Source organism: Danio rerio, chromosome 21 (genome assembly GCF_052040795.2).
Source record: "Danio rerio strain M-AB ecotype USA chromosome 21, GRCz13ab, whole genome shotgun sequence".
In the NCBI taxonomy this organism is placed as follows: domain Eukaryota; kingdom Metazoa; phylum Chordata; class Actinopteri; order Cypriniformes; family Danionidae; genus Danio; species Danio rerio.
Window position 1 is genome coordinate 49,086,923 of NC_141041.1, and position 11,455 is coordinate 49,098,377.

General features: G+C 34.0%; 1 protein-coding gene and 1 long non-coding RNA gene across 5 annotated transcripts in view; both read right to left on the reverse strand.

The window, feature by feature from the left end:
* Positions 1-11,455, reverse strand: part of pdlim4 (PDZ and LIM domain 4) — a 65,117-nt gene extending 53,662 nt beyond the window's left edge. For all 4 annotated transcript variants that reach the window (XR_015519656.1, XR_015519657.1, XM_087300159.1 and 1 more), the window contains 1 exon segment: positions 11,309-11,455. Coding sequence is in view for 2 of the 4 variants with exons in the window: in XM_087300159.1 (XP_087156285.1) it covers positions 11,309-11,401 (93 nt within the window). In the remaining 2 variants the exon portion in view is untranslated.
* LOC147832039 (uncharacterized) lies at positions 3,613-9,396 on the reverse strand. The gene is made up of 3 exons (XR_015520820.1): positions 7,506-9,396; positions 6,497-7,398; positions 3,613-6,419 (listed from the first exon to the last, which is right to left on the reverse strand). It is a non-coding gene; the product is annotated as an uncharacterized LOC147832039 (long non-coding RNA).

The window sequence follows — 11,455 nt, forward strand, 5'->3', positions numbered from 1 at the left end:
CATTTTACGTATATTTTTAGACTACATTTTACATATATTTTTAGATTACATTTTACGTATATTTTTAGACTACATTTTCCGTATATTTTTAGACTACATTTTACGTATATTTTTAGACTACATTTTACATATATTTTTAGATTACATTTTACGTATATTTTTAGACTACATTTTCCGTATATTTTTAGACTTCATTTTACGTATATTTTTAGACCACATTTTACGTATATTTTTAGATTACATTTTACATATATTTTTAGACTACATTTTACATATATTTTTAGATTACATTTTACGTATATTTTTAGACTACATTTTACATATATTTTTAGATTACATTTTACGTATATTTTTAGACTACATTTTCCGTATATTTTTAGATTACATTTTATGTATATTTTAGACTACATTTTACGTATATTTTTAGACTACATTTTACGTATATTTTTAGACTACATTTTATGTATATTTTTAGAATACATTTTACGTATATTTTTAGACTACATTTTATGTATATTTTTAGACTTTATTTTCTGTATATTTTTAGACTACATTTTACGTATATTTTTAGACTACATTTTACGTATATTTTTAGACTACATTTTATGTATATTTTTAGACTATATTTTACGTATATTTTTAGACTACATTTTATGTATATTTTAGACTTCATTTTACGTATATTTTTAGACTACATTTTACGTATATTTTTAGACTACATTTTACGTATATTTTTAGACTACATTTTACGTATATTTTTAGATTACATTTTATGTATATTTTTAGACTACATTTTACGTATATTTTTAGACTACATTTTCCGTATATTTTTAGACTACATTTTACGTATATTTTAGACTTCATTTTACGTATATTTTTAGACTACATTTTACGTATATTTTTAGACTACATTTCACATATTTTTTTAGACTTCATTTTGCGTATATTTTAGACTACATTTTATGTATATTTTTAGACTACATTTTCCGTATATTTTTAGACTACATTTTACGTATATTTTTAGACTACATTTTACGTATATTTTTAGACTACATTTTGCGTATATTTTAGACTACATTTTATGTATATTTTTAGACTACATTTTCCGTATATTTTTAGACTACATTTTACGTATATTTTTAGACTACATTTTACGTATATTTTTAGACTACATTTTGCGTATATTTTAGACTACATTTTATGTATATTTTTAGACTACATTTTCCGTATATTTTTAGACTACATTTTACGTATATTTTTAGACTACATTTTCTGTATATTTTAGACTACATTTTGTGTATATTTTTAGATAACAATTTATGTATAAATGTATTTATTGTAAATTCTTCTTAAAACTCTTTGTATTAATATTATATGTTAGGCACCTAGGACCTGAGAGTAACGTAATTTTGATTCTCTATATGTCCTGTACATGTGGTTGAATTGACAATAAAGCTGACTTTGACTGTGACTTAAGCTGAATACTAGTATCTTGAAGAATATCTAGATGTGTTGTTATCATGGCAAAGACAAAAGAAATCAGTTATTAGAAATGAGTTATAAAACTATTATGTTTACAAATGTGAAACAAATTGGAGAATTAAATATACAGGATGGCCAATAATTCTGACTAAAACTACGTTGAACAAGCAGCAAAAATCCTTTTCTGAGTGTAAACCATTGCTTGCCATGCAACACTGAATCCTTGTTTTCTATGGATTTCAGTGTTGTTTTTCCTCTCGTAACAGAGCAGCGACCTATTTTCCCCCCTGCTGCAACACCGCCTGTTGAAGACCCCTCAAATAGGGTTTTTGAAGCACTTCTTGGCCACTTTCCAATGACGCCAAACAGTTGTGAACTTTGATGAGTCCTGTGCTGGAGAAATCTCCTAGCTGCTACTTAATCTGCTTTTGAATAATGTCACATGGCTTTCAGGAATGTGGCTGACTGTGGACAATGAGCTGCAGCGTGCCAGCATGCCCTTACAGAGCAATAACTGAAGGAAGGCCTGGGATGCAATAAATTATTCCTCGTGAAATCCCCGAGGGAGCCAGCCAGACATTGAAGATTAGCAGAGTAAATATGTTTATAGGAAGGCACATGCCTTACTTGTTCAAACACCTCTAAGGTTTATCGAAAAGGAGAGATTCGGGTTTTCTCAATTACTTGGACTTGGCACAGAGCATTGCTTCATTCTGTGCGACACGGGGCTGTGAATTCCTGAGAATGGATGGCCACATTTGTCAGTCTAGACAAGTACTGACAATTTGCTATAAATCGCACTTGGCGATGATTTAGCGAGCTTTTACCTCAGCACTTCTCAAGCAGCAAATGTACAACCCATTAGCTCGAAAGCAACAAGCATTTGGTTCAAGGTTGCTGACACTTTGGCTGTGTCCGAAAACGTTGAAGTCTGTGTGGAATCAAACTTTTACAATGGATCAATAATCTAAAATAATAAAATAATTAAAAAGCCCCTATTTTGCTTTATAAAAGGTCATAATTTGGATTTGGGGGTCTCCAGCAACAGGCTGATATGCGTGCAAGGGTAAAAAACACTTTCATTGTCTTATATTATGCATTTATTTTTATCTAATTATCCCAATGACTCACATATGATTCGTTCAGTGATTCGATTTATTCCAAACTCCTCCTTTGCGTGAGGCTAATCTCCTGTGATTGGCCTGATGACCCAGTCTGTTGTGATTGGTCGATTGGGTTCAGTGCAAGACAGAGAGAAACACCCAACACGGTTATGAAGTAGCATAGAGTATGTGAAAGCCCAATGTAGGAGTGCATTAAAGAAATCCAGGTAAACACCAGCTTATTCCTCTACTCTTATCCCTAACCCCAAGTAATAACAACGACACGTATTCAGTATTACAGTGGCAAAAGTTGAACCATTTTGAAAAATTTACCGGAAGACGAAAATGGTCCATATGCAACAGTTACTGACAAAGTCTGACACAGTCCCATATATAATAGTCTCTGCGGATACACTGAAAAAAGTGTTGCATGCAGAACTGTTGCAAACAATTTATTTGTGTTGAATTTAAACAAACAAATTAAGTTTAACAATGTTCAACTTAATTTGTTTGTTTAAATTCAACACAAATAAAATGTTTACAACCACTTAGCATAAAAAAATTGAGTAAATCCAAGGAATCATCTCTGAATAATTTTTTTCAGTGTACTTCTTCTAATAGCAAATGGCACACAAATCCCACGTTGCAGCGTAGATTATTGTATCAATCATCAGAAAAATGACAGGAACATTCCGCTCAGCCGAATCTCCATCTGTCAGTGATCGTCATCTTCATGTCATGATCCACTGTCAAAAGCTACCAAAAAGTGAACCGTATCATAGCAGGGCTAAAGGGTACCGAAAGGCGGAGCGAGATGCACAGCTGAAGGCTATTGGTTTACAGACAAGCATCACTTGTGCGTACACAAGAAAGAGAATGAAAACAAAGGTAGCACTATTTTTAAATACACAGCCGAGACATTACACCAGAATAATATATGGGCAATTCTTCAACTACGGGAACTTTAATGTCCTTTGATCATATATCCCAAAAATATATATAATTCTGTCTAAATTCCTCTTTCTTTGTCAAACTAGCAATAAAACCTACTTTAAATAAAATTATTAGCTTTCTATTATATATGTTTCATATTATTCAACCTTTTAGGTGTCAAAATCACTGTTTTCACCTTTGTCGCACACTCAGAGTTTTAAACCTCAATGAAAATAACACTAAAATATTATTTATCTGCTATCTATTAATGTATCTTAGTTAAGCTCTAGTGAAACCATTTAAATGTGTTATAGTTATTAATGTGAGCCTATTATCAATACTATTTTTCGCACAGTATCAGTGTCATTTTCAGCACAACACTGTAATGTCGCTTTAAAAAGTTTGTGTGAAAGATGATTGTGGTGAGTTCTATGAAAATGAAAAGTGTCATCTGAGCACATCTTCAAGATTGAGGGAATTTACATTTTCTTTAACAACACTTGAAGAAAAATCACAGTAAATATTGCTTGATAAACAAATACATTTATTCTACGTCATTTCCAAACATGTTGTACTTTAAAATGTGTTTTAAAAACCAAATAAAATGAAGGTAAATAAGAGTGTTTGTAGACGTGAAAGGCTAGTATCAATTCAAAGCTAATCAGTGAAGCTATCTTTCATTTTTTTCACAATAAACTGTAGAAATGTCATTTCCACCACTGCCATTTCCATCAGCACACACATTTAAAAAGAGTATTTAAAAAGTTATCATCACACATTAAAAGTGTGTTCACAATGTATGAGCTAATGCTCTATTTAATATACAGATTCAGTTTATTTAGTTTCTAATAAGCTCTTAACCAAATTAATATTACATTTCAAAGTGTAAAATTCAGCATACAACTCATTTATTTCATTGACAGATGTATAATTATTATATATATTGTGGAAAGATTGGTAAAACTAGATGCAAAACTGATCTTGGGCAATGTTTGACTGCCATCATTTTGAAATGAGCTGTATATTGAGACGTGCTGGAATTGACATTTGCTCAGTTCACGATGGACAGAATGTTTTTATTCTTATCTAAGTTTGTCCTCTTACAGATCTTAAAACTAGACAAATTGTTTAAACTTATGAGCCTATGTTACGTTAAGTTTTTTTTTTTGTCAACTTCACAAGGCTAAAAGTGCCCGTAGTTGAAGAATTGCCCATATATTGTGTCTTATGAGCAGGGCCAGACGGAATCTGCGGATGTTTTTTGCTATTTCTGCTGAGAATTTTGGTAAAAATCTGTGGAATTATTTTGGGTGCATCATAACTTAAACCTTAATCTGTGAAATAAAAAAAATAATATCTTTTTAACTGTAATTTAATGTTTAAAATGCAAATAATAGATTCATTTTATTTGGTAAACAAAGCAAGTCTCTCATATAATATCTCTACTAAAAGACAGTAAATATAACTGTACAAACTGCGTTGTACATAAATAAGATGAATGTTTTCATATTAGTCAATAATATTACTGTAATTAATAAAAAAAACGGAATAAATATAGATTTACACACATTTTCTCAAGTAAATAAACAGAATTAACGATAAATCTGCGGAATTCTGTGCGTGCAGATTCCCTGTGGGCCTAGTTATGGCTAGTGAAACCTAAAAATACCAAGTCCGAATGAGCTGTCTATATTCATTTGGCTACCTTGGGTCATGTTTAAACTGTTACCTCTTTTCCATTTGGAGCTTTTCCATCCTGAATCTGGAAGGATGGCTATTTTGGCAACAGACATCTTAACATCTGCAACCCTAACAGACACTTTCCCTAACAAAACCTGTGGCTGACCCATTAATCTCAGCATTTACTGGGAACTCTATCCACAGTGCCAGATGGACGCCTTCATGTGAGATTTCTGAAGCCAAGCCTTACAGCGGTACTTTCACCCTTTTACCAGGTTCATTCTCAACACTGTGGTGCTGATGAGTCTTTCACCAGCTTTCAGCACGAGCGCGCTGCTATCTTTACACACAGCAGATGTTTCTCTGCCTAGAACAACATCATCTACACTGTAAAAACATATCTGTTAATTAACAGTTGCCGAGTTTTCCCTTTATTTACGGGTGTGAATTGCATTATGGGATGTTGATCTCTGCTCTGTCGACTTTTGATGTTGAATATTTAATTCTACAGTTTAACAAAATGACTTTTATTATTGACATTTCAGTAGTTTGAAATAATATAATGTATAAAAAATAATAAAAATAAGTGTAAAATAACAGAAAAGGTGCTGGCAGCTTATTATAAGGTTTTCGTAGCGTAATATACAACACCAACCAATATAGCACTGTAAACTAGTTAAAATGTTCATAAAATCACTTTTTTTACAACGTTTCAAGGTTAAAAGTTGTTGGAAGAAAGATTGAGATCCCATAATGCAGTTTAAAAGCTATTCAAAAATGTATTTATAACACTACGAATGAGTGAAAACCTCAGCAGTTATTCTGACTCTGATTGGCTGCTGTCATGTTCCTCTCTCAGCTTAACTCCACCCATTAGTGTTTATTTTCAGCTCTGGTTCAGCTTTGGCAGAACAGCAATTACTGGGAGGCGGAGCTAAAGATAGTAAGGACCTATCTGATTGGTCAGATTTAGATTAAAAAATCAGTGTATAAAATAAATGTAATTCATTACATGTCTGCGATACACACTGGTCACTTTATTAGGTACACCTGTCCAACTGCTTATTAATGCAAATTTCTAATCAGCCAATCACATGGCAGCAACTCAATGCATTTAGGCATGTAGACATGGTCAAGATGATCTGCGGCAGTTCAAACTGAGCATCAGAATGGAGAGGAAAGGGGATTTAAGTGACTTTGAACGTGGCATGGTTGTTGGTGCTAGACGGGCTGGTCTGAGTATTTCAGAAACTGCTGATCTACTGGGAATTTCATGCACAACCATCTCTAGGGTTTACAGAGAATGGTCTGAAAATGGGAAAATATCTAGTGAGCGGCAGTTCTGTGGGCGCAAATGCCTTGTTGATGCCAGAGGTCAGAAGAGAATGACCAGACTGTTTTCCAGCTGATAGAAAGGCAACAGTAACTCAAATAAGCACTCGTTACAACCGAGCTCTGCAGAAGAGCATCTCTGAACACACAACACGTCCAACCTTGAGGAAGATGAGCTACAGCAGCAGAAGACCACACCGGGTGCCGCTCCTGTCAGCTAAGAACAGGAAACTGAGGCTACAATTCACTCAGGCTCACCAAAACTGGACAATAGAAGATTGGAGAAACGTTGCCTGCTCTGATGAGTCTCCATTTCTGCTGACACATTCAGATGGTCGGGACAGAATTTGGCATCAACAACATGAAAGCATGGATCCATCCTGCCTTGTATCAGCGGTTCAGGCTGGTGGTGTAATGGTGTGGGAGAGATTTTCTTGGCACACTTTGGGCTCATTAGTACCAATTGAGCCTCGTGTCAACACCACAGCCTGCCTGAGTATTGTTGCTGACCATGTCCATCCCTTTATGAGCACAGTGTCTCCATCTTCTGATGGCTACTTCCAGCAGGATAACACACCATGTCATAAAGTGTGAATCATCTCAGACTGGTTTCTTGAACATGACAATGAGTTCACTGTACTCAAATGGCCTCCACAGTCACCAGAGCTCAATCCATTTGAGCACTTTTGGGATGTGGTGGAACTGGAGATTTGCATCATGCATGTGCAGCCAACAAACCTGCAGCAACTGCGTGATGCTATCATGTCAATATGGAGCAAAATCTCTGAGGAATATTTCCAGTACCTTGTTGAATCTACGCCACGAAGGAGTAAAGCAGTTCTGAAGGCAAAAGTGGGTCCAACTGGTACTAGTAAGGTGTAGCTAATAAAGTGGCCAGTGAGTGTATATTGAATACACTATTATCGCGATAACAATACTTTTGCAATATACTGCACATCCCTATTGTAAATGCACTGGGATTTATGCACATGACTATTTAGGCAAGTAATTTAATTACTTATTGAGTAAATTAGTTACTTTTCAGGCAAAGTATTTAGAAAAGTAATTTAAAAACAATTGTAATGATGTTTATAACTTACCCAAAACTGGCTTTTATTTGTAAAGGGCTTGTGACTTTTTACCAGTACAGCCATCAACCTGCATCTACTCTCCACATTTATAGACTGATGGGTGGATCACGGATGGTTGGAGCAGACTAAACATCCATGACCATTTCAAACCACAGATAAAGCTTTGGCTGGCTGCAAATATTAATGGGTGAACACCAGCTGCCATTCCTCTACAGCAATGTAAGTGCGAGGCAGCCGAGTAAGATTTCTTCTGACACAGGCATTTACCGACCACAAATGTGCAGTAAATGATAGGGTTCGTCCAGCGTGATTCAGCTTTTCATTCGTTTGAGAAGCACCGGAGTCACTGCCACAAATTAAGCGAAAATCACAAAGGAGCTCTCTTAAATATCTCAAATATTTATCCTAGACAATAACTGAATTAAACTGGGACCTCCTGCTTGTCGGATTCTTTCCCTAGAGGAAAAAAAAAACACCAAAAGATCTAAACTCTGTCCAGATTGCCAAGTCTTTTTCCCCTTCTCAAACATTTTTCGTCTGATTTTTCCAAGAGCGTTTATTCTTTTAGACATATGCTCAAGAAATATGCTGACAATGATACGATGTAGAAGATAACATTTCACAAGGACTTGTTAAAAGGAGAGTTCAGCCTAAAATGAAAGGTCATAATTTACTCTCCTGAACACAAAAAGAAGATACTTTGAAGAATGTTGAAAACCAGAAGCCACTGGCATCCAGTCATTCATTTTCTCTTAGTCTTCATTTCAGAGGTCACCACAGTGGATTGAACCCCCAACTATTCCAGTATATGTTTTATGCAGCAAATGCCCTTCCAGTACTGGAAAACACCCATACAAAAGCTGATTTCGGGACCGTGTCCCACGGTTAGCTCAGAATTTAGGTTTTTAAGTGCAAAAAGTTAATAATTGTAGTGCTTTTTTTCCTCATTACAAGTTGCTTTTTAAGCACTTCCAAGGTGCATTTTTTTTGTTTGTTTTGCTTTTCCAGAACTTAACTACCAGCTTTGGTCTCATTCTTGCAGTCAGATTTTGTTTGGGTGTAGTACCAAACTTTCATGACCAGTCGTTCATGATATTTCATGTGCATTGCTATTCAAAATTCATGTAACAAACTAAATCCTCACGCGTCCAAGCCATTCACTGTAAAGCCTGAGGGACAGAGCTTGCAGTTAGCAGAATTTGCCACACATTTTAATCACGAGATGTTGTATTTAATCCTTTATTTAATTGCCACAGTATTGTCAGTCGTGCAACTGCAGCGCGTTCACCATCGCAAAAGGGCTTGCATTCACTAAGATTTAACTAATATTGCAGCTAATGAAAAGACTGTTTCTGCAATTAAGATGACATTAGCAAATAATAAGTTACGTCAACTGGTTTAAACTACTTTTAAGTGCTGCGTTTGGCATTTTTAGAAAAAAAAATGTGTGTTGTCTCTTAAATACACACATTCGGTGAACAGTTTGCAATGAAAACGATAACAACGATGTGATCAGGAAATTGATTTTAATAGGCTAAACTTTTTTATTTTATTTTCATTAATCTAATGTTTGTTATGTATTCTATCATTTGAGGTTATTTTCCTCCCTATACTTGTAACGGTGGTTGGGGGCGTGTCCTGTATTTTTATATCCCAATGTTGACAGGTATAGTTTAATCACACAAAGCCTTCTCTAACGAGCAGTAAGCAGATCTAATTTCTAATTTAAATATGTAAATCCATTTCATATATTTAAAATAAAAGTTATCGTTTAGATTTCAAACATATTCATATATATATATATATATATATATATATATATATATATATATATATATATATATATATATATATATATATATATATATATTTCAAAATTGATTAAACAGAGTTATTTATGATTATTATGACATACAGCTGAAGTCAGAATTATTAGCCCCCCTGAATTATTTGACCGCTTGTTTATTTTTTCCCCAATTTCTGTTTAATGAAGAGAATATTTTCCTCAACACATTTCTAAACATAATAATTTTAATAACTCATCTCTAATAACTGATTTATTTTATCTTTGCCATGATGACAGTAAATAATATTTTAGTAGATATTTTTCAAGACACTTCTATACAGCTTAAAGTGACATTTAAAGGCTTAACTAGGTTAATTAGGTTAGCTAGGCAGGTTAGTGTAATCAGGCAAGTTATTGTATAATGATGGTTTGTTCTGTAGATTATCGAGAAATAAAATAGCTTAAAGGGGCTAATAATTTTGTCCCTAAAATTATGTCTAAAAAAATTAAAAACTGCTTTTATTCTTGCAGAAATAAATCAAGTAAGACTTTTTCCAGAAGAAAAAAATATTATCAGACACACTGTGAAAATTTCCTTGCTCTGTCAATCATCATTTGGAAAATATTTTAAAAAGAAGAAAAAAATTTGACGGGGCTAATAATTCTGACTTCAACTGTATGGTGTAACTTATATCAGTAATGATTAAATCACACTGAACTGAGCTAAACTGAACTGAACTGAACTTAAACACTAAAACCTGAACCACACTGGTCCAGTTACTGAACCACACTGGTCCAGTTACTGAACCACACTGTTCCAGTTACTATGACTATTTATGTGAAGCTGCTTTGACACAATCTAGATTGTAAAAGCGCTATACAAATAAAGCTGAATTGAATTGAATTGAATATATGTATAAGGTCCAAGAAACATTTGCAGGTTTTGATGAATAGGCTACTTCATGATAATACTTTACATTTATTTACAGAAGTTTTCTTATAACTTTTAAAGAACAGTGCCATTTTTAACTAACTTTTAAAATCACATTTTAATTTAAACGTTGATGTTTTATTTATCTTTTTTTTTTTTTTACGTGTGTTATTATTCAAACTATTGATGTTTAAAATGGCTGACAATAATAAATATTCATAATAATAAGAATTAACCTGCCACGCTTGTGAACTGTGCACAGCTGTAGCCGCTTAATTAGACTATTAGACTACTATTTCAATACTAGTCGTTATGGTGGTACATGGAGAGACATTTTTTTTTCTGAGGTGGTACTTGGTGAAAAAAGTTGGAGAACCACTGGTCTAAAACATTATAATTTTTTTTTAAATGAGATTTTTATGAATATGTTATTTTCATCCCCCGCTCTCCCTTACTTTGAATATTCTGTCTGAAATAACCTGCAATATGACTTGAAAACAACAGTAGCACTATTTATTGACGGTGAATGTTGTACTTTTATAATCATTGGCTGCTAGTATGATTTCAATATTTAGAATTTGTTTACTTTTCTGAAATTATGTTATTAAGGATAAAGACTTAATGTGTGAATATAAAACCAAATGTACATCAACTGTCACAAGTTGGCACTGATTGTTCTAATAATATAAAACCAACTTTACTACTCAAATATCTCACAGAGTGGATGGAAAGCTCTAAAAAGTTTGACTGAGAAATAAAGGTTCAGTCAGTATGAAAGCGAACAGACTCAACAACAAAAACAATACAGAAAGAGTTCATCTAGTTCATCTGTGAGAGAGGCGAACCCCAAATTTCATGCTTCACCGTTACAATGAAACCGCACGCCGGCTAAAAAGAGCCGTCGCCTTCTACTAAATCTGTGACAGAGTTCATCATCAAATCGAGAAACATATAAGAAGAAAAGACGTACTCTGGAAATGGTGAGCGGTGTGCTGAAGTCTCGTCCACCCACCAGCCGAAAACCCCAGGGCGAGGGACCGCTGAGAGTCACAGTGTGAGACATGTTGGGTCTGAACAGTATCCAGAGCAGAAAAACTGCGCTTTCTTTATCCAGTCT